Source organism: Pipistrellus hanaki (genome assembly GCF_964339955.1).
Source record: "Pipistrellus hanaki genome assembly, chromosome: 3".
In the NCBI taxonomy this organism is placed as follows: domain Eukaryota; kingdom Metazoa; phylum Chordata; class Mammalia; order Chiroptera; family Vespertilionidae; genus Pipistrellus; species Pipistrellus hanaki.
Window position 1 is genome coordinate 36,033,260 of NC_140505.1, and position 24,534 is coordinate 36,057,793.

Genomic DNA, 24,534 nt, shown 5'->3' on the forward strand with positions numbered 1-24,534 from the left:
ATCATAGATTATGTGTTTTCTGCTAAAGTAATTCTATAGAAATTCCTGCGGTGAAGGTCTGTTTGTGGTCAACTGTATTTCATCCTTATTTCTGAAAGATAGCTTCTCTAGATATTTAATGCTATGTAAATAATTTCTCTCACCAATTTAAAGATATTCTGTCTTTAAGCTCCTACTGCTAGTTTGTTTATTCTTTGTTGATCCTCTGCCTGATTTTTGTCACAGTTGATCTAGGTGTGGATTTATTTGTATTTAGTCTGCTTAGGATATATTGTTTCCTATATCTATGGATTCTAATCTTTCATCTGTTCTGTAAGCCTATTACTTTCCATATATTTTATACTCTGTATTTAATAGTTCTAGTATCTGAAATCTTGGGGGGGGGGTGTGTGTGTCTAAATCTGTTGTTTATTATAAATTTTTGTGAATTTCTACTAATAGACCATATTTTGTTAATCTTAAATTGTAAGAATCCTGTAGCTAAATTTGGAAACTTTCCTTCAGAGAATTTCTACTTGAATCTGCAAGAATCAAAAGGCACTTACAAGTTAGCATCATTTTGCCCTCCCTACTCCCCTTCAAGAAGCCAGGTTTAATGTAGAAGACAGAGGTTCAGCTCCCTCACCAATGACCTAAGATTTAGTTTCTCAATTGATTAAAGACTTTATATAAGCATTGCCTTAAAGGAGAACTTTGACCTCCCATGCTTGGGTTGTTTCTTGCTCTGGCCTCAGTGCACTTTTCTGGGGGGCCGGGGAGCGCAGTGGGGGTAGTCCTTAGATACGTTTCTTGCCTACCTCAAGCTCAGCAATGTGCCAACAAATGTGATACAGAAAGGACTGACTAGTTTATTCATTTATTCAACAAATATTTATTCAGCACCAATTATATGCTCTGAACTGTTCAAAACACCAGTGATACTACAGTGAGTATAACAGAAAAATCCCTGTTTTCATGAGTATGTGTTCTCATTGGGAAGATAGACAATAAGTAAACAAAATACATAGTACATTAGATGGTGGAAGTGCTATAGAAAAAAGTCAGGAAGTATGGATATGTATGTGGGGAGGAGAACATGGGAAGATCATGTTTCAGTAAAGACTTGAAGGAGGTAGGGGAGCCAGACATGTAAATATTTGAGGGATGAACATTTGAGGTATAAAGAAAAGCAATTATCCTTCCAGATTATTGCACGACTCTGGCTTTCACTCTGAGTAAAATGGAAAGCCACTAAAGGGTTGTGATCAGGAGTAAATGATCTGACTTATGTTTGAACAGATTTGCTCTGACTGCTACAACAAGAAACTGGAGGTAGGAAAATGGTAGCAAGAATGGAAGGAGGGTTGCCCTGACCCTTGCCCCATGGCACACCTCTGATTAAATTAAGAAAATGCCACTAACTTAATGATTATTTGGAAATGCCAATCATGAACAAAGTATCTTGAAATTATTTTAATAAAATAAGTAATAAAACAATAAAAAATCATGAGAAAGGATTATAGAATAGAAGTGCTAAAAAGCTTATAAACCTTAACATGTTCTTTTCTAATTAGAAGACGACAGAAAGGTTAAGAGGGAAGGTTAAGAGGCTGGGGAAGAGAAAACAATAAAAATCTGAGTTTTTTGTATTTATGACAAGTCATTGTGGTTCTTATGGAAATTTTGTTAAATAGCTGTTATAAATGAAAAGCTATAAAATATATAACATTATGCAACTTAAATTGAGAATAAATGAGGATGGGACAGTAAGTTACTTTGAATATACCAAAAGGTAGAAATGATAAAGGTTCAATTAAAATAAATTTTTAAAAATTTAATATGCGCACAAATAAAAATTTCTTGGGAGTTATTTCATTCAACTTTGCTGTTTCACACACTGAGTGTATGCTGGGGATGGAATAACTGACAGACCTGACAGCATATAAGTGAAAAAGAGGACAGAACCAGCTGTGCACCTACATTCTGCACCAAAATACTGACACAGATGAGGCTGTGAACAGTTCAGTTCTCTATGCTGTGGTGAGTGACTTTCTAGAAAATGTCAAATTCTTAACCATGATTTTCTTATTTGAAAATGTGAATTCAGGGTAACTTTTGAGAAGAATCCTATATAATTGAGAGATAATATGCTAATGGTTGTGATGCCCCCATGCCATAACGACTGTTCAGCAGGAGGCTGCGTGCAAGGCAGGGTGGAGCTGCCACATTGCTCCAGAGAGGGGGCAGAAGGGGGGAGGTGCCCCAAGAAGGTGGACCATCCTGTGGGGGGGTGAGGGGGCGGAGGAGAGAGCCCATAGCGCCCTCCTTATCAGTTCTTCGCCACCCACTGCTCACACTCAGGGCACCCGCTGCCCACCTGCCAGGGGAAGCAGTGCTTGAAACTCCGCAGCAGGTGGGAGGCTTCCATGCTCTCCTCTGGGGCCATGACGGGGCTGAAGCGGGAGGCGCCTGGAGGAGGCGGGACTGAGGGCGGGGCTCAAAGCAGCCAGAAAAGGCCTGAGGGGTGGGGAGCGGGGCCAGGAGCACTAGAGCTCTGGGTGGAGAGGTTAGGGTGTCAAGGCTGGATGGCTGAGGTGCGCACAGGTGGGTAGGGCCGCGCTTTTGCACATTCTGCCTAGTTATTATTTAAAACCTTTCCATATTGGGGGAACCATTTTGCAAAATACGTAATTGTTGAGCCACTATTCTGATCACCTGAAATTAATACAAAACAATACTGAATAAAAACTGTAATTGAAAATTTTTTTAAAAATCAAACCTTTTCAAAGAAAATAGAAAGACATTTCTTGGAACAGAAGAACGGTTCAAATGTTTCACTCACCGTAGAATCCATCTGATTATATCTGGCAATATCTTTATGCAGTGTCCGTAGCATAATCATAGCAACCATTCCAGACAAGAAGAGGACAATGACCAGGGAATTCATAATGCTGTAGAAATACACGTCAGGATTAACCTGTATCTTAATCTTAGCAACAGTGAAACTCCTTTTTAAGTTGTTAATTAAATAACATTAATACAGTATTTTTCAAAATAAGAATTTTACCTAAAATTCAATAAATTTCATGAACTGTATTCTGCTATGTGTCCTTCCAGTGTATACATAACTTTGTCCAATAATAGTACCATGAACAGTTTTCTAGACATGAACAGTTTTCCAGATAAAAGTTTTGAGTCACTCTTTTAAGAGAGAATAGTCATAACAATAGCAGTAGCTTGTTTATTGAGCACTCTTCCTTTCCAGGTAAGGTGCTCAAATGCTGTTTCATTATTTCCTTTAACCCTCAGAACAGTCCCATGAGGCAGCTACTTCTAGATAAAAAAATGGACTCTGAAAAATGAAGTGACCTGGTCTGACTCATAACCAGTAACTTAAATCCAGGACTGAACCCATCTCTGATTTAAAAGGTCAGACTTTTGAATAGCTGAGGAGAATTTGAGTGAATCAGATGTTTAAAGGGACAAAGAATAGAATAAGTATAGAACAGAAAGCAGATTAATTATAGTCTTACCTAAACCACTGAATGTGGGTATGAGGCATAGATTCCAGAATATAGTCCCATCTAGATGCCCACCTGATCTCTTTATCTTCCTATAGGGATTAAAAACAAAATAAAACTCTTTAAATAAGCATTTGTTGACAAAATATATTAAGAATCCCCAAATTTCCATTCTCAGCTTGACCTTCCATTCAATCAACAAATGCAATTTCTTATTATCATAATTTGGGTTAGTCATGAGATTCAGGGAGTTTCAATTTACTGAAGTCTCAGGAAAATCAGGATGAGATTAAATAGTAAACAAAAAATAATAAAAGTTCCTACAAGTACCTACTTACTTGTACTTTTTCAAAATCTTGCTTTAAATTTTAAATAATAAGGGTGTATTTTAGATATTAAAATTTAGGGCTATATTTAACTTTTTCAGAAAATTGAGTGGAATAACTTATTTGCTATGACACCATCTATCTACGCCTATACGACACTTAAGTAGACCAAATTATAATCTAGGGACACTGAACATCTGGCAGGTGTCACCCACACGGAGCTCTTAATACTTAGAAAGAAATATATACTGTTTATTATACTAGGCTTACAAAGTTACACACCATATGGGGATAGTAAATGTCACAACTAAACTGAATTGCCAAAACAGTTTATTAAAAATAGGCGTGGAATACTGCCGAAGATCCTCATAAAATAAACATTTACTTTCCTCCTAAAAAACTTCTCCATTAATTAAAACACTCCCCCTTGAATTCCCTATGAATCTATTTAGATCATCTACCATCAGGAAATTTTTAATTTAAGTGGTCCAGTGCACGAAATACATGCATGGGTAGGGTCCTAGGCCTGGCCTGTGTTCAGGGGCCTTTGGCTGCTGGCCAGGGCCTCTCTTCACTGGCTGCCAGCTGCTGGTTGGGGCCTTCCTTAATTCCAAGCCACACCCTGGTGGTCAATGCACATCATAGTGAGCAATTGAACTCCCAGTCTTCAGTCAAACTCTTAAGGGGCCACTTTGCATATTAGCCTTTTATATACTCAAACCCAGATTTAAAAATGGTGTTTTTCCCAAATGCTTGTAGCATATATCTTTGACAATTTCATACCAACTTCTAAGCCTATTTTCTACCTTTTGCCTTATATGTAACTCCTTTTTAAAAAAATAAATTTTTATTGCTCAGATTATTACAATTGCTTCTCCTCCCCCGACCCCCCATAGCTCCCTTCCACCCAATTCCCACCCTTCCCTCTGCCCTTACCTCCCCCCATTGTCCTCATCCATAGGAGTGCGATTTTAATCCAGTCTCTTCTTGCACCCCCCACACCCCTTTCCCCTTTATAATTATCAATCCACTCCCTTTCTTTGCCCCTGATTCTATTATATTCACCAGTTTATTTTGTTCCTCAGATTTTTAATTCACTTGATTTTTAGATTCACTTGTTGATATATATGTATTTGTTGATCATAATTTTTATCTTTTTTCTTCTTCCTCTTCTTAAAGAGTACCTTTCAGCATTTCATATAATACTGATTTGGTGGTGATGAACACCTTTAACTTTTTCTTATCTGACCTTCAATTTTGAATGATAACTTTGCTGGATACAGTAATCTTGGTTGTAGGTTCTTGCTATTCATCACTTTGAATATTTCTTGCCACTCCCTTATGGCCTGCATAGTTTCTCTTATGGCTTACTTAATAGGACTCATTCTCCAAGTTGCTATGCTTCTCATTCAAATGAAGACTTAAGGGAGAGATCAACCAAAGGACTTATGTGCATACATATGAGCCTAACCAGTGGTAAGGACAATAGGGGAGTGGGTGCATGAGTGGGGGGGGGGGGGGGGGAGGGATTGGAATAGTGGGTTGAGAACAAATATGTGATACCTTAATCAATAAAGAAATTTTTAAAAAAATGAAGACTTAGTTTTGAGTGTGATTATATTGCCTGGTGCACTGATAAACAATTCCAAAAATCAGCTCATTAAAAGCTAATATAATTGATAAGCTTAATCATTAATATTTTAATTAGTATAAGTAGTATGAATTTAAAATCAATTTCTGAGTTACATTAAAAATAAAAGCAAACTCACCTTGAAGCTAACAGAGTAAGTATAGGCAATTTTGATCTCCCCAGAGGCCTTGTTACTTATATCCATGGGGGTTTTAATGCAGTCTGGTTTATCTACATTGGTATGTTTGAAACTGTGGGAAGAAACATTTTGGAAAGATGCTGATAAAGTACAGTTTCAAAAAATTAGGTAAAGGTTACAGATTTTGTAAATATTTCACAATGCTGAAAATCAAACATGAAATTATTTATGTCACATTTAATAGTATAAAACAATTACTTCACTCAGATAATGGGCTTAGTTAGAAGAATGGATACAAATTATTGCTCAAAACTAGGAACAAACTTTTGAAAACACTATACGTGAAAAATATTTAATAATCTTAAACAAACAAACAAACAAACATTGAGGGAGTTTAAATTAACTGCCATCTTATTATGGGGTGCATTTCTTTACCGCCAGTGAAAATGGCTAATTCAATTGGTGGTGGTGGGGATGTTCCTGGAAAAAATGGAATACTCGATCAAAAAGACCTCACAAATAACTAATAGGTACTTTAACACTAAAAAATTGACAAGCTAAAGAGATGTCCTTTTAATGACTTGTCATATACTGGCATCTAACACTGCATGGAGACTTTCAAAATGACAGCACTAATCAGCTCATCTAGGCCTCTGATGAGAAATTTGTTTAAGCTGCAAATATCTGAAGCAATGCTTTTCCATTGTAAAGGGAACTCTGTTCCAAACACCTCACACTTTCCATTCCAGCCTGACATGGAAAAGTCAAAACTTCCTGACTTAAAAACAAAACAAAAAGGCACTTTGGCTTGACCACTTGACCACTGACAAAAAATAAATAAATAAAACCCCCCAGAACTCAGTAACAAATCACATCAAAGGGAGTTTAGTAAAATCAATCCTGAAATGCCAGATTATATGCTAGAATAAGGAAGAAGTTAATAAGGCCTGAAATATTTATTCTTTGTGTCTAAATTTCACTTATATTTAATTACTTTTAATGTTTATATAGTTACCTTCTTGGTTCAAGTTTAGCAGCCACTAATCTTGCTCCCATGGACCCAGTTTCAACAACATGGTAGTGTATTTTTATGTCAACGTGGTTGAAGATGTAAAATGTATCTCTTTCATGGAAATCTGACTGTGGAACAGAATTTAAAATTAAAGGTAGAAACTGGCTATATAAGAGTTAAAACATAAAAATTAGTCAAAATAAATAGGAACATTTAAGCTTAGGCAGGATATGAATCCTTCCCCATAAAAATATTTCAGTTTTAAGCTTAAACTCGTTATAAGCCAAACTAATTGGCAGAGGTACAAATTACATTTCTTTAATGTTTTAATTCTTACATAAAACTTAATAAGAGCTTGTTATAAAGAATGCATCTAATATTGTCTAGGTTTTCACAATATAACTTACAAAATAAATTTTAAAATATTATATTTTAAGTGTGCTAAAACTTAAACATTTTAACACTTTTCCTCCATGGAAGTTTATAAGTTCAGTCTAAACTAGTAACCTAAATAATTCCAGGGTCTCTGGTCAATTCTCACTAAAGTGTTCACTGATACAACCAGTTTCATGACCAAGCTCATGTTAACTTCTAACAAGTCATATTCATTAAGAGATTAAATCAGGGTGACTTGATTATACAAAATTTAATTTAATATACATCCCCAATAATTTTAATTACTTTCAATATTAATGTCTTCACTTTATTATGACCTCAAAGACAGATATCTTTTAAAAAAGTGTGAAAGCAAACTTTTGCAACACATGGACTTAAATTTGCAATACAAATTTCATGGATTTACATTAAGATCTTTTTGGCACTACATTATCTATATATTTTTATATATAAGATTTATGAATCTAACTTTTAACAGAATCAGGACAAAAAAAGTCCTAGCCCTTTGCACATAACACTCTCTAAGTAAAGTAAATGTTGAACTAAATCTGATTTTTGTTCGAGTTAAATTTATACACTGTTAATTTGACTTTGATTTAAGATCTAAGGAGTTATAATTCAGAACATCTGAACTGCACTCATTTGATGAGTATATCAATTAGGTCTGGGTAAAGAATGAATCTTTCTACCAAAAACCATATTTTAAAAAGAAGCATAGAGCCCAGGTGATGTGGCTCAGCTGGTTGAGCTTTGTTCCATGCACCAGGAGGTCGCTGGTTCGATTTGTGGTCAGGGCACATGTCTGGGTTTTGGGTTCAATCCCCAGTAAGGGGTGTGCAGGAGGCAGTGCATCGAAGTTTCTCTCACTGATGAGTGTGTGTGTGTGTGTGTCCCTTCTTCTCTCTGAAATCAATAAAAGCATATTTTAAAAAGAAACATAGCGTTTTTATTACAAACTTACATTAATAACACAGGCATCTTTAGCACGGCCTTTATCTGTAATGTAACAGCCAATAGGAAATCCAGGATTACAGTACTTCTGACCATCTTCGACATCATAACACCATGTTACTGGCATATTATCCACAATCCTACACATAGAAATAAAAATCAAGTTAGTAATAACTAAAAATAACTAAGAATTACTGCTCAAATATGTCATCACTTCATAAAAGTTAATGAAATGTGATATTTCATAAGTAATAGCATTATGCCAATATTTGATATACTATAGTGAAGAAAAAAAATTTATAGTAGAAACTATAAATGTACATAGGAGAGGAAGTTTAATTAATTGATTTACTGCAATTGCTAATTTAACAATATCTTTATTTAGACACCTAAGTATAATGGTCTTTTAGCAGAACACTTACAAGCTTACTAAATAGATGCAAAGCAATATATCTAGTTCCTCAGGAAAAATTTATGGAACAGAATAGAAGCAAATGTCTTTTAATTGTCAAGCAATTCAATAAAAAGGAAAAGAATATAATTGCAAGATATGGGAAAATATTTAACTTACGGGCCAGGTGGAAAAGTGAAAAATATAGTATTTCTAAAACTGTGTAAATCCAACTTATGTCTAAAAGAAATGCTGCAATAAAACTACAGAAACATATCTTTCAAGTTCTATAGTGAAAAAAGAACTTTTTAAACAGAAATAATAAAAATAAAGAGTAAAGTTCTGTAGCATTGCGTAACTAACTACATTAGTCCGAGCATGTGGTCCCCTATGCCCAGAGCACACTGCAGGATACAAATAAAAAAAATTACTGAAAATATACTAGCTGTATTACAGTCATAAGACAACACTCCAGGGCATGTTTTATTTGTTAATTAATGTATGCCTTAGGAAATAAAATTATGATTTTATATTTCCCCCAAGGTGAACATTAATGATCTAATAAAACATGTCTGGTCACATTTAAATGCTATTTAATAGTACCCAATGTACCAAGTTTTAGAATCACCTATACTATTAAATTGCTTATTATAACCAGCAGGCTAGTTGTTTCCATGAAAACACACACCCACACACACACACACAAAAACAAACAAAAAAAAAACACACACACACAAAAAACAACACACACACACACACACAAAACCACACACTATAAAATATTAGAAGCCTGAAAGCAATGCTTATAAATAATTCAGATTTTTCTGAAGGCCTAAATAATCAGTTAATTGCCGTAATTTTTTAGAGGATGAAGTTCAATCAATGAACATATACTACCAACGTATTAAATACTAGAGGCTCGGTGCACGTATTGGTGCACAAATTCATGCATGGGTGGGGTACCTCAGCCTGGCTGGTGATTGGAGCCAATCAGGGTGGCAGAAGGTTGGCCAGGGGGAGGGGCCACAGGAGATTGGCCAGCTGGGGGGAGGGACCATGGGAGGTTCCAATCCAGGCCATTGGGGCGGCCACTTGGATGGATAGGGGACCACGGGAGGTTGGCTGGTCGTGAGGAGAGACCAAAGGTGGTTAACCAGCTAAGGAGGCTACTGGAGGTTGGCTGTGGGAGTACAACGACCACCAGAAGGCAACTCCTGTGTTAAGTGCACGTCATAGCGACCGGTGGACTAGTTGTTTGGTTGATACAGATATATATACATACTATCAACAAGCACAAAATCGTGTGTGATTAGGGTCCCTAGGCTTAGCCTGGCCTCCCCTGCCCTGTGACGCTATGTGAAGCTCCCCACCCCGGATGCTCCACGATGCTTGTGGCCCCTTAACTGCTCTGGGAGGCTCCCCAGACTCCTTGACTGCTCCTCGAAGCTTGCTGCTGCCCCCTTGAAGCTCACCACTGGACGCTCTGTGAAACTGAGCTATGACACGAATGAGGTACAGATCCATAGACATGTTTTACATGGAAAAATGCATTTTCTTAAATGAAATGAGCAAGTTGCAAAATAATGTGTATAATATTTTGGTTGTGTTATTTTTTAAATGTACACACCCTTTCATATACCTGCATATGTATAGAAAACCTGGAAGCATACATAAGAAACAATAGTGCTACCTCTCACTATTAAAGAAGCTAAGGGTGATAGAAGACTCTTTACTTTTTATTTAATACTAGAGGCCTGGTGCATGACATTCATGTACTAGGGACAGGGGGGAGGGGAGGTCCTCAGCCTGGCCTGCAACCTCTTGTAATCTGGGACCCCGAGGGGTCTTTAGTACTGCCACGGAGGTGAGAGAGGCTCCCACCACTGCCGCTGCACTCTCCAGCCGTGAGCCCGATTTCTGGCTGAGTGGCACTTCCCCTGTAGGAGCACATTGACCACCAGGGGGCAGCTCCTGCATTGAGTAGAGAAAAATCCTATATAATAAAAGGCTAATATGCAAATCGACCGAACGGTGGAACCACTGGTCGCCATGACCAGTGGTTCCACCGTTCGGTCGATTTGCATATTAGCCTTTTATTATATAGGATTAGGGGCAATCAGGCAAGCAGGAGAATGGTAAGGAGCCAGTGGTCCTGGATTGTGAGAGGAATGTCTGACTGCCGGTTTAGGCCTGATACAGGATTGAGCCTAAACCTGCAGTTGAACATCCTCCGAGGGGTCCCTGATTATGAGAGGGTGCAGGCTGGGCTGAGGGACCCCCGGCTCCCCTCTCCCCACATGAATTTCACACACCAGGCCTCTAATCTATAATAATAAAAGTGTAATATGCTAATTAGATCGGGTGTCCTTCCGGATGACCTTCCAGATGAAGCCAGGGCTGCGAGGGAAGCCCGGGTCCCAGGTGCCAGAGGGAAGCCAGCGTAGGCAGCCAAGGGAAGGAAGGCCTACTCTTGTGTGAATTTCGTGCATTAGGCCTCTAATATATGAATAAAAGAAATGCTCTATGTACCAAAACAAGTACTAGATATAAAAGTGATCTAAACACAAAAGGTAATACATTAAGCTGTCAACCTCAGCAATCGTCTTGCAAGAAAAAGTCACTACTTCATGTTAATACTAATAGCAAAAAAAGGAAATCAATTTGCTTTATTTTCCAGTCAATAAAGTAATTTATACATTCAGTAAAACAAGTTTCATTTTGAAAAGGAAAAAGTCAAAAGTCCAAAATCTCCATGTCTTACCAGTGATGTTGATAATTCAGTAGCATGCTTTTTTTCAAGAATTCTAACTTTTGTTTGTCTTCAGCTTTCTCTGTATGGTATGTTTTTGTACAAACAAGCTTACAGGTCTCCTTCTTATTAAATGTAAACTGTATTAAAATAAAATGTTAAGAAAATTAAGTAAAAATATCCAGATCCTTCACACCTATATCATAAAGTACTTATCTCATTAAGTGCACTAATATATTAATAACAAACATTTTAAAATTTGTCATAGCTCAATCAGATTTAAAATCACTCTTACTGTTTTTCCAACTTATCATCTAATCAATATCACTCCAATAAATTCAATTAAAATTTTTTTAAAAATTAGAAAAAATAAGCCCAGCCAATGTGTCTCAACGGTTGAGTGCGACCTATGATCCAGGAGGTCATGGTTTGATTCCCATGCTTACTTGCATGCTCGATCACCAGTGTGGGATAGGTAGGAGGCAACCAATCAATGATTCTCTCATCACTGATGTTTCTCTCTTTCCTTCTCTTTTCCTCTCTAAAAATCAATAAAAAAATTTTTTTTTTTAATTAGAAAAAATAAAAATGTATTTTTATTTTGATAAGTAACAGTTTTTATTTTTATTTTTGGCCACTTTAATCAATCCACCTTCTAAATATAAACAAGTCCTAGAAGGCAAAAACAAAATAAAACAAACAAAAAAACCCTGCATGTAGAAGAAAATGAACATCAGTCTCTCCAGAGTAAGGTCTCCTGACAACGTTTCGAAAATTATGGATTTGAAGGCTTTCTAGAAATAATCCAGACACATATATTCAACTGTCAACATCCCTACTTACCATGTCTAAAACTAACTCTTCCCCATTCCTCCCCAAACCTGCTCTTTCCATAGACATTCCCATCCATACCCCTCAGCAAATTCTGAGAGTCTAACCTTCAAAATATACCGTAGCCGTTTTCTGAGATTCTGATCACTATATAACCCTTCTCCCTGTACCTCCATAGTCTGAGCCATTATCAGGTCATATATATATCTTAGTAACTTCAAGAGTTCTAAGGGGTCTCCTGGCTTCTCTCCCCACCCACGGTCCATTCTCAACACAGCAATCCTACTGATTTAATTGAATCTAAGCTGACTCAAAACTCTCCAATGCTAACCAGCTCACTCAGATGTAGAGCCAGTCTTTATAGTGGCCTATCAGTCACTATATAATGTGGTCCTGTTACTTCTTTGCTGTCATATCCTATTCCCTATCTTGCTCACCTGCTTGAGTTGCACCAATTTTTTTTCTGTACCTTGAACACACCAGGCAAGCACAACATCTTGGGAACATTTCATTTGCTTCTCTCTTTACCTAAAACATCTTGCCATCAGATATTCACTGTCCTACTTGCCTCAAATATCTTTTGCTCAAATGTCACCTTCTTAGTGAGACTTTCCCTGTCCTGTTTAAAATTACAAATTCTCTTATTTGTTTTCAATAGATTATACATGAGCAATTTATACACTATATATTATTATATATTTTAGCCCTTTGCACTCCGCTGTCCCCTCTCAGGGGACATCGGAATTCTAGCATATCACTCGGATGTCCCCTCTCAGGGGGGACATTGCAGTTAATTAGTGATTATGGGGAATTGAGTTAATTCAACGCACGTGTCCGCCGCAAAGTAGCGTCGAGTAGCTGGTAGCCAATGTCCAGAATGGTTCGGAGTGCAAAGGGTTAGTAATCATTTTGTTTCTTCTTTTTTACTATCAGAATATAAAATCCACCAGGACAGAGATTTTCGTCTTGTTCATTGCTATATCCTACACATACTACAATGCCTGGCACATGAAAGGCATTCAACAGATGTGTTAACTAGTAAATGAGTGAATATGAATGGTGAGATTTTGAGTTTATGACCCTATGAAGTGTGGCTCCAGCTTCACATCACACACACAATGTCTTACACTGCTGTTCTTCTGACCTCCACTAAAAATCACTGGTAAAAAATGGCAAAACAGATTTGGGGTTTTGTTTTGTTGCTGGTAGTTACCATTACTTTTAAAGTAAAATTCATTGAAAATAAAGGACAAAGAACCAATACTGAAATCAATACTGAAAAATATAGGTCAATACATTTATGGCTGGCTTGGAAAAAAACCGATCTCTTGCCTGGCCAGTGTGGATCAGTGGTTGAGCATTGACCCATGAACCAAGAGGTTCCTGGTTTGATTCCTGGTCAGGGCACATGCCTGGGTTGAGGTCTGAAACTCCAGTAGGGGTCATGCAGGAGGTAGCTGATCAATGATTCAATCTTATCATTGACTAGAGGCTCTTCCCTGCTGGCCAGGTCACCCCTAAATGCTCTCGCCTGCCAACCCGGTCACCCCCAACTGCCCTCCTCTGCTGGTTAGGTCGCCCCTAACTGCCCTTCCCTGCTGGCCTGGTCGCCCTCAACTGCACTCCCCTACTGGCCTGGTTGCCCCTAACCGCCCTCCCCTGCAGGCCTGGTCCCCCGAAAATAGAATACAGGCAGAAATGGAAGGTCAGAAAGAAAAATATAAAAAAATTAGAGAACCAACCCCAGAGGTTCAAAATCTAAAAAACACAAGTTCCAGACAGAGAACAGATAAAATGAAGGAAATAGTCAAAAATACAATTCAATGAAGTTTTCCACTAGTGAAAGACCTGAGTTTTCAGACTGCAAAGGTCCATTGAAAAGGTCTATTTTGTTCTCCCTGTGTGATCAACAATAATAATCTGCTTCATGTTGATATTTACTGCTGTGTTGCTAACAATTACCTGAAAGAGAAGTTGGGGTGCTTCACTGGGCTGAAAAGAGTTTACGGTAGCTAAATCAGAAAGCAGGTCTAATTAAGTAAGTTTGTTCTATATCTATAAAAGGCTAAGTTGACTAGCGCATATGTGATATATATAAAGCCAATTGCATGCGTGTGTATCAATCTGTCATTGTCGATTGTGAATTTGGTTGACACTTCTATTATTAAAAAAAAAAGGGTGATATTAAAATATTTCTTCTAATTCATTTCTTTTCAATGTGCACGAATCCGTGCACCAGGTCACTAATAAATAAAAAATAAAAGAAGTGCTCAAATGACCAAGATAGAGAGTTAAAGAAAAAATGCACTGTGTAGAATATGTTAAAACATATCTAAGTTTATTTATATATGCTTGTCTGTGTATAAAATGTCAGGAAAGATTAACCAAGAAACTGATGTGAAACTGGAAGAGATTTAGTTTTCATTTTATATTCTTCTGTACTGTTTTTTGGTTTTTTTTTTACTAGTATATGGTGATACATTATTATTATAAACTAGCTTAATTTTTCTTAACAAGAGAAACCATTATTTTTTGTGCAGCAGGAGAACAGATGTAAAATAAACACAGGACTGAGCAATATAGAAGGATAATAGACTTAAAAGATGCTAAATTTAAAAGGTAGATGATGGGTGATGATGAGTATGTATCCTGAAGAGAATATCTTATTGTGCATAGGTTGCTTTAACTAATGCCCTAAAAATATATCAAAGATGTTCCAAATATACTTTCCATGGTCAAAACAGAAAGGCTAGCTTCCCAAAACCCCAATGAAGGAGTCAAAGCCCTGCTGTCTTTGCGCCCGAAGAGGAGGAGATGTGGAGCAGCTGGGGGTTACTTTTCATGACTGAAGGCTAGGCTCCAGGTCCCTTTGTAAGGTGAGGCAGGGGTCTGAGCACTAAAGAACAATGCTTGTTAAGACGAATTTATCCATGACATATTGTGAGAAGGGGAGGGATCCTTCTAAACTGAAACTTTAAGAAATTACATATTTCTGCCCAGCTGGCATGGCTCAGTTGTTGAGCGTTGACCTATGAACCAGGAGGTCATGGTTCAATTTCCTGTCAGGGCATATGCCCGGGTTGCAGGCTCAACTTCTAGTTGGGGGCATGCAGGAGGCAGGCGATCAATTATTATATCTCATTATTGATGTTTCTAGCTCTTTCTCCCTCTCCCTTCTTCTCTGAAATCTATAAAAAAAATATTTAAAAAATAACAACACAAGAAACTATTTCTATATGCAAAAGAGAAATAAATTCCTCTTTAGTTATGAGAGCCAAGTTATTTCAACATTTTCTGTAAGGAAAAAATAACATATAAAACTAAATACAAACCTTATATGGTGAAGGTTCAATTCTTTCCCCAAATAACACCTGACCAAGATTTTCAGACGGGCGTTTTCCTTCAGATGCTTGACAAAAATCAAACCTGGAGGAAAGAATATTTAAGTTTTTAAACATAAATGGAAACAGTGAAATAAAGATTGGGTGCTGATCATTACAGCACTTCTAATAGATGAGTAAGAAATATATTCATACTGCCAAGTTTCATGTACCACATCATCACAAAACAAAAAAGCCCCAAACATCTGAAAATTATACCTTAGAATGCTTTGATTTTTAAATACTTCCAATGAGATTTAAATTATAAAATTTTTATAACTGATACATTGTAATTTATTTTTTTATTCCAATGATAAAATAATTTATACCCTTCAAGTGAATTTTACATAACTTATCCTTTAATTTTCTAATCCAAATTTTTACTTAATAATGACATTTCAGGAAGATGTGTCAATTTTCCCTGGGTTTCTGCCTCATCCTGATATACTGACCAACACATCCCAAATCTGAGAAGCATGGCTACAGAGACTCTCTGGGACCGGAGTCAGCTGAAAGCTTCTTTCTGTGCTGTATTCCTGTGTATAACTAACCAGATTTTAATAAAGTTTTGTTTAAACATTACAGCCTACTTTCAACTTTGCTATTAAAAAACTAAGAGACAGCCCTGACAAGTTTGGCTCAGTGGAAAGAGTGTCGGCCCACAGATTGAAGGGTTCCAGGTTCGATTCCAGTTGAGGGCATGTACCTCGATTACAGGCTCCATCCCAGGCCCCCATCGGGCTTTATGGGAGGCAACCAATCGTCTCTCTCTTACATTGATGTTTCTCTCTATTTGTCTCTCCCCTTTCCTTCCACTCTCTCTAAAAAATCAATGGAAAAATATCCTCAGATGAGGATTAACAAAACAACAACAACAACTAAGAGACAATTCTGTGTTCACACTGGAATGATATGGAGTGCTTAAGACCAGCACAGTGATGGCTACAAATCAGTTAGATCCCCAAGAGGAAGATGAATCTCAGGTGATCAAAAAACAAAAAGCCCAAAATGAAGACTCTTCATCTACTAAATTAAGAGATCCAATGAGTTTTCCCAAGAATATTCACAAAGATTTAGGAGAGATGTTTGTTTATATAATAAAATCACAAAGATTTAAGGAGAGATGTTTATATAATAAAACAAACAAGAACTAGAAAAAGCATTCAAGTTTCCAATAGTTTAATATAAATTATGGTTCATCCATTCATGAATTTTGTACTCTCTTCTCATATATATTTAAGAATATAAATTCTTATAGGATAGTCTTACTTTTTTGTATGTATATCTTTTCCTAGAGTAAACATTTTTTCCCAAAAAAACTCTTAAGATACCAGAGAAATTTAGAAGCCAACTAAAATTTAAGAACTATGTTTTACACCAAATAGGGTATAAAGTGGTCAAATGCATAAAGGGTATTATGCAGCATTTTAATAATATTTAAAAATGGAAACAACCAATTCAGAAACAGAAAATTAGTGAAACAAATAAAAAATGAACACAAATCTCCACAAAGGAATAACAAACACCTACTAAAAATACTGAGGTAGTTTTATATTATCATGAAAAGTTGCCCACAAAAGATTCAGTGAGAAAACCAAGGTGCAAATCAAGTTAATAGTATGAACCTATTTTGTTCAAAATGTATAAATGTGGTTATATAAGTTAAGATATGCAGAGAAAAAATGTGGAGGAGCAGACATTATAGTAAGTATTTCTGGGGACTAATTATGTGGCATACAGGATTTTGTTTAAAAATGGGAGGGGGGTATTATTAAAAAACTTAAAGAGAACAAAATGGCTCTTTGTCCAGTCAGATGAAAAAAAAAAATCTCTTGTTTTAGTTGGTGTGTCTATTGTATTGCAGGACATAAAAAACACATTTTACATTTTAATAATCAAGACTACCCATTTAAAAATGTTTTCAGGCCCTGTATATTTTTTAAAGCATGTAAATTTATATGTATATGTTTAACAATGTGTTTCCTATACATCTGTGGAGAAAATAAAATTTTAGATGCACAAAATTCTGTTTGGTCACATAAAATTTTATATAAAAACCAAGCTGAAAACTTACGCCGTATACTCATAAGGAAGAACAGATTCCACCGAGTCAAGCCTGTTCACGAATAGCTCTATGTCAGACTGAAAATAAGAAAACCCAGAATTAGAATATAAACTGAGAATAAAAACTTAAATCATGCTTAGAATTTAAAAAGAATTTGACATGTATAAAATGTGAATTTCATTATAACCAACCCACTGTAATAATTCTCTTATAAAACCATTCATTAAGTGAGACTTATATACAACAAAATAATTACACCAAAATAATCCTTAGAGATGCAATGTAGCCAATATTTTCCAAATGCCTTTTAAGTTCTAAAAATATTTTTTAAAATAAATAAGATATTTTAACTAAATCATTTACCACACCAATATAGTTTTTTAAAAACCTGATTTTCAAACTCAGTATTTCATTTTGCAGCACAAAAATTATTTTTATTTTTTTAATGTTTTAAAACATTCTAATTGCAATCAAGACATGCTTTCAAGTTGGTAAGAAATTTCTAGATCAGCTATACTAGAAATAGAATCCCATGCACTTGTGTAATCATAAACAGAAGATGGACAACGACAACATGAGCTAACTTTAGAGGGCTGCTTTGATCAATTTGAGAATGCTGAACTACGTGGTAATAACAACAAAGAAAATTACAAGACAAGATCAAGTTCAACAGTGGGGGAGGGAAAGAAAAGCTATTATCAGTTTCCTAGGAAATATGAGCTAATTTAAAGCTACATCTTCTTATCAAAGTTCCAAAAATTCCTCCAAGGTGTATTTTAGGTTCTTTTTTCCACAGAACCTAAAACACATCATACCTACTCTCTTAGCAGGAATTCATTGCTATACATAACAAAATTCTTTAGTTGAAAAAGCAAGTAAGCAATTGGTGTGCTAACCAAGAACAACTAATAAGGAGTTATTTACTCGGGACAAGCTATTTTTATAGTTAGTCCGCTATAGCTGCCCCTGGAGTCCGTGATCATGAGGCTCTCTGGAATGGCATAAAGCCACATTTGTCATTTTGATCTCATTCACAAGTGTTTTCACCCGATTCTCTATATTTGTTAACAACCCAAAGCAAGACAAGATGTTTGATGTACAACAAACAAATAATATACTGCCATGGGAAAAGCTGCACAACAAAAAGGCAAGAGTACAGACTCTGAGGCCAGCTTCCCTGGGTTCGAATTCTACTTGTGTGACTTCAGTCAAGTTATTTAACAATGTGTTTTCTCATGGGTGCTTCAGTTTCCTTATTTGCAAAATGGGGATAACAGTAGTTACCTCATGTGGGGTATTGATGAGTTAATGTTTATAAAGTACATCACAAATAAATAAAATAATTATGATATTCAGAATCAGGACTATCTAAGCTACACTGCTTACCCACCAAAATGTTCATTCAATACTCATCTTCTAAGATGGAAGACATTAGTCTTTATATACAGTACTGAACATAGTGTCATAAGCAACTCCTAAATTTATACTCAAATGAAATTACAATTCAATGGCAAAACCATCTCAAACACACAAAAAAAATGTGTCTCTGCATAAAACAGTCAAGACCTTATCATTGGTCATTTTAGCAAAAAAAAATAAGCATTACAACATGCATAAATACATTAATTATAAATTATTTTGAAGGCCAAATTGCAGCTGATGGCTTACAATGACAAAATAATTATAATTTTCACTGCTATGACAATACATCAGAATCCAAATGCATGAGCGCACGCATACACACACACACACACACTCTAGAGGCCCTTTGCAGGAAGATTCCTGCAAGAATAGGTCTTCCTTGGGCCTTTTCCTGCAAGGATAGGGCTTCCTGCAGCCAGAGCAAATCAGAGGTCTTCACTCTGTTCTCCACTGCCTTGCTCCCTCCCTTCTCCAGTTTCTCTTCCTTCTGCAGGGCTTGACTTCCTTGTATGCTATGTTCAGTCTTGGCTCTCCATGCTTGTGTGTGCAAATTAACCACCATCTCTGTTGGGTTAATTTGCATACTCACTCTGATTGGCTGGTGGGAGTAGCAGAGGAATGGTCAATTTGCATGTTTCTCTTTTTTAGTGTAGATATATATATAAATAAACAAAGTTATGGACCCTTTTTCTGTTTTTCAGTGAACTAATCAAAACATACCTTGGATATTCAGTTTATCATGACTATTTTTATAGCACTTTCATTCATCCTTCCTTTTTTAAATTGTAAAAATCTGAAAATTTAAGAATCATCATCTCCTGCCGAAACCGGTTTGGCTCAGCGGTAGGGCATCGGTCTGTGGACTGAAAGGTCCCAGGTTCGATTCCGGTCAAGGGCATGTACCTTGGTTGCGGGCACATCCCCGGTAGGGGGTGTGCAAGAGGCAGCTGGTCGATGTTTCTCTCTCATCAATGTTTCTAGCTCTCTATCTCTCTTCCTTCCTCTCAATAAAATATATTAAAAAAAAAAACATCATCTCCTTTAAAGTACACTAAGAAATGTAAATTAAAAAGATACTTTTAAATAAAATAGAGCAATTTGCAACATTTATAAATATACTACATTTAATAATACTCTGTTTTAAATATTGATCCTTATAGTGAAACAAGAAAATTTGAAAAGTAGTAAGAATGTGATCCTTGTAATATGGCATTAGAGCAAATGTTAAAAACTGACAGGAAGGAGAAAGAAAACAAGACACTAATGAGTTTATGTGGTTTTGATAAGGGCAAAAGTATGTTACAGACATCATGACATTCATCCCTAAAAAATATAAATACAGCCGTGGCCAGGTGGCTCAATTGGTTGGAGCATCTTCCCAAACACCAAATGGCTGCAGGTTCAATTCCTGGATGGGGCGTGGACAAGAAGCAACCAATCGGTTTTTCTCTCTCACATCAATGTCTGTCTCTATCTCCTCCCTCTTTTCTTCTCTCTCTAGAAATCAATAAAAAAGAAAACACATCTTCAAATGAGAATTAAAATATAAATGCACACATAGATAAAACAAATAGGGAAAAATATAAACAGCTGTTAACTCTAGGGGCCTTGGTGGATATATAGGTCATCATCATACTATCCTTTCAACATTTCTGAATTTTGAAAACTGTCACAATTAAGAGTTGAAAAAAGAAAAGGCTTTAAAGTTGAAAATAGACTTTTAGTCTCATTATCAAGCAGTAAGAAATAAGGTAAAAACTAAACTTTAGGGTGGAAAAATGTTCAAGCAGCCGGAAAGATGACTTCAAAAGAAGTATTAAATGGGGGAAATTATAAAATTTGCAATATATGTGAAAACTAAAGAACATTAACAACAAATCCTGAGAAACCAGAAGAAATTCATTCAATCAACACATTTAATACAATGTCCTAAACTAGATACTGTAATATAATAGGAAATACATCAATACTTGCCTTCAGATAGGGAAACAAGGCATACACTAAAGAAAGTAAAAGAAAAAGTGACAAAGCTATTTATATGTTCTTGGGGGCACTCATGGAATCACTATAGGATTTAATTTTCTTATCATTAAAATAGCAATGTACTATGAGAGGACAATATTTGAATAATTTTAAGGTTACTTTCCTCTCTAAACTTCTTTTTTCCTCATCCAAAAGTTAATCAAGTGCCTCTCCTTCTGGAAATTTGCTCTAAATAGAGAGTGCCAACTCCAAAATATTACTGACACAACTTAAAAGAGCCTTACTGGGTACTTAATTACTTCACTCCTGCTTTCAAAATGTCCTAAATGAAGTTATTACAAGCATGAAAAGTTGTTACATTAAACATTTTAAGGAAGTTACAGATAACACCTAAATTAAGACTGAAAGTTCTAAAGAAATACTCAGAAAGACTGATTACAATCAACCATAAAAACTTTTTAATGGAAATAGTTTAATTTAATTTAGAGATCTATGGTCTCTTTTAAATCCTTCTTCCAAATGTACAATTTTATTTCCAGACCTAATATATCCATTTTACATTTGATCCCAGCTTTGGTCACAACTACATCTATTTTATTGCCTTACGTAAGACACATAAGGCCATGCCACAAACTGCATTTTTATATTTCTTTGTTCCTTTGTTTCGGTTTTTATTACATCTTACCTGACTGCCATCACATTTGCCCCACCCCACACCTATAATTGGTTTCCAAGGTAGAAAGAAATCTCAGTGAAGAAATTTGACTTTGTACACGGATCAAAGCAAGTGACTAGTGATAAAAGGGTATAATATACCAAGGCAGAGGCACAAAAAAAGAACAACTAGAAAAGCTTCCACTGTTAAACTCCAAAGAAGTATTTACAGTGGCAAAAATTCTGAAGGGAAATCTGCCATCAGACAATAAAAATGGTGGAACACATGAATGGGTACTCACGAGCTAGGAGTTACTTGACCAGCAATGCCCAGAGCTGATCTCCTAGATGCTAAGGTTCTTCCTCTCCCCACGAGAAGTAAAATTTCAATTTTAGACTATAACAAAGAAAGGAATGAATAGAAAATCTGACTACTTAAAGATTGCATGGGTAAAGAGGTTTTTGCTGGTGACTGTATTAACTGTGGAAGCCAGGATTGTAAGTCCCAGGAATCTCCAGAATAAGGCAGGAGAAGAAGCAGAGAGTGCTCAGGAGGAAGATACAGAAGTACCCCAACATGGTGAAGAGCACAGACTCCAGATTCAGACACTCCCGGGTTTGCACCTTGGTTTCACTACTTACTACCTATATATTCTTCTTTTTAAAATAAAATCTGTTTCATGTTTATTTTATTTTATTGAGTTTATTAGGTTTACAATGGTTAATAAACCTATATAGATTTCAGGTGTACAATTATATAATACAATATCTATATATTGTACTAGTTATATATTCTTAAGAAGGTTACTCTGTCTTACCAGCTTTAGTTTTCCCATCTAAAAATCACAGGATTGCCTGACAGGTGTGCTCAGAGATTAGAGTACCAGCCCTTGCATGGAAGGGTCAAGGTTCAATTTCTAGTCAAGGGCATATACCTGGGTTGCAGGTTTGATCCAAGGCCCCAGTCGGCATGTGTGGAAGGCAACCAATCGCTATGTCTCTCTCACATAGATATTTCTCTCACTCCCTCACATTCCCCCTAAAAACCAATGGGAAAAATACTCTTGGGTGAGGTTTAACAAAAAAATAAAAATAATCACAAGGTTATTCTGAGTATTAATGATATCATTATTATTAATAATAATAAAGATGACACTTGTGTTACAACTGTGTGTGCCAGGTTAATATGTGTCATCTTAATCATTATTATTAATAAAGGGCAAAAAATAGGTTTGAAAGTTGAGAGTAACAAGAGAAAAAAAAAATATTCACACCTTTCATCCAAAGCTTTTCATGGATACTTATTTAATTTTAATGGCAATAGAGAATCACCTTGTAGAACACACTTAAAGTGGCTACAATTAACTATAACACTTACTGAAAAGACACTGATATAAAACTGCAAAAAAGAACAGGAACTGGGCTCTAAGGTTGACAGCACAGACCAGTCTCTAGAATTTGTGTCTGTGTACGTTGAGGGTATGGGACTGAGTGAGGGGGTGGTGATTGAGCCCATGTCTGTGATATTGTTTGAGAAGCTTCCCTTTTTGGAGAACCAAGGCAGCAGGACATTGTTATTATTATTATACGGTATAATAAAGAGGTAATATGCAAATTAGCCCTCACGCCCTCACAAGATGGCTGCCTATGACCAGCCTGGCAGGGGGGTTAGTGAGGGATGAACAAACAGGCTGTGTGGGGTGACCAGGCCGGCGGGAGGGCCGTGAAGGGCGACCAGGCTGACAAGGGGGACAGTTGGGAGTGACCAGGATAGCAGGGGAGGGGAGGCAGTTAGGGGCTACCAGGATCGCAGGGGGGGTGTGCAGCTGGGGGCAATTAGGCTGGCAAGGGGGGCAGTGAGGGCGACGGGGCTGGCGGGGGAAGCAGTTGGGGGCGACCAGGTCGGCAGATGGGTGCAGTTGGGACAACTAGGCGGGGGGGGGGGGGGGGGGGGGGGGTTAGGGGTGATCAGGCCCGCGTGCAGAGGCAGTGAGGGGCGATTAGGCCGATGGGAGGGGGGAGAGGAGAGGGGAGGTAGTTCGGGGGGACCAGGCAGGCATGCAGGTGAGCGACTAGGAGCCAGTGGTCCAGGCCCAATCCCAAGGACCTAAATTGAACCTCAATTCAACTTTAGGATAGGGCCTAAACCAACAGTCAGGCATCCCCCCAAGTGAACCCGGATTGGAGAGGTTGCAAGCTGGGCTGAGGGGAGACCTCTCCTGCCCCTGTGCACGAATTTCATGAAACAGGCCTCTAGTTAATAATAAGTATTATTATTTAATCCTTATCCAAAGATGTTTTTCATTTATTCAAGAGAGAGGAAGGGAGAGGTAGAGAGAAAAAGAGAAACATCAATGTGAAAAAGAAACATCAATTGGTTACCTCCCATACACAGCTCGATCAGGATTGAACCAACAACCCAGAATATGTGCCCTGACCAGGAATCCAACCAGAGAACCTTTGGTGCACAGAACAATGCTCCAACCAGCTAAGCCATAGTGGCCAGGGTAGCAGGACAGTATTTTACCTGTATTGATTTTGCTTGCTTTCTAAGCCTAGCTCTCAGATCCATCATAATGAACAATTACAATATTAAAATAATGTTAATCAAAAATTTTATTTCTGAAAGCAAACTTTCTAACTCAGTTCATGTCTTTTTCACCAGAAGGAAGAACAATTGTTGGAATGTGAATTTATCATAGTCAGTCATTCTTTCCAATGCCAGATTTTATATTTGAAACAATATCAATAATCGCTACACACTGATTAGTTTTCAGAAGCTAAGAATCAACGCTATTATTCCAGAGAAAACTACGAGAACATAAAACTACATATCAATCAATAAATATATGTCAATTATATAACAACATAAATTACATATTTTCTTTAGGTATTTTAAAATCTTCAAGCTATTTCTATGGTAAAATTGAAACAGGTGGCTATACATTCGTATTTGTATCTGTTCAGAGCAACATTAAGAACTGTTAACTTAAATTTGACTTATTTCATATTATAGGCAATAGTTCCAAAAAATAACAGACATGTCATTTATTAAAAACTTCTAAAAATTGCTGGGACAGGGTTGGCTCAGTGTCGGCCTGGGGA

The 24,534-nt window shown here is 36.7% G+C and overlaps 1 protein-coding gene across 1 annotated transcript in view; it reads right to left on the minus strand.

Moving 5' to 3' along the window:
• TM9SF2 (transmembrane 9 superfamily member 2) overlaps positions 1-24,534 on the minus strand; it is a gene marked incomplete at its 5' end in the record, with an annotated part of 62,796 nt that overhangs the window by 32,617 nt on the left and 5,645 nt on the right. Inside the window, 8 exon segments of the mRNA XM_084880268.1 lie at positions 2,822-2,930; positions 3,513-3,592; positions 5,596-5,707; positions 6,611-6,735; positions 7,965-8,094; positions 11,107-11,234; positions 15,258-15,351; positions 17,380-17,447. Coding sequence (XP_084736394.1) covers positions 2,822-2,930; positions 3,513-3,592; positions 5,596-5,707; positions 6,611-6,735; positions 7,965-8,094; positions 11,107-11,234; positions 15,258-15,351; positions 17,380-17,447 — 846 coding nt within the window.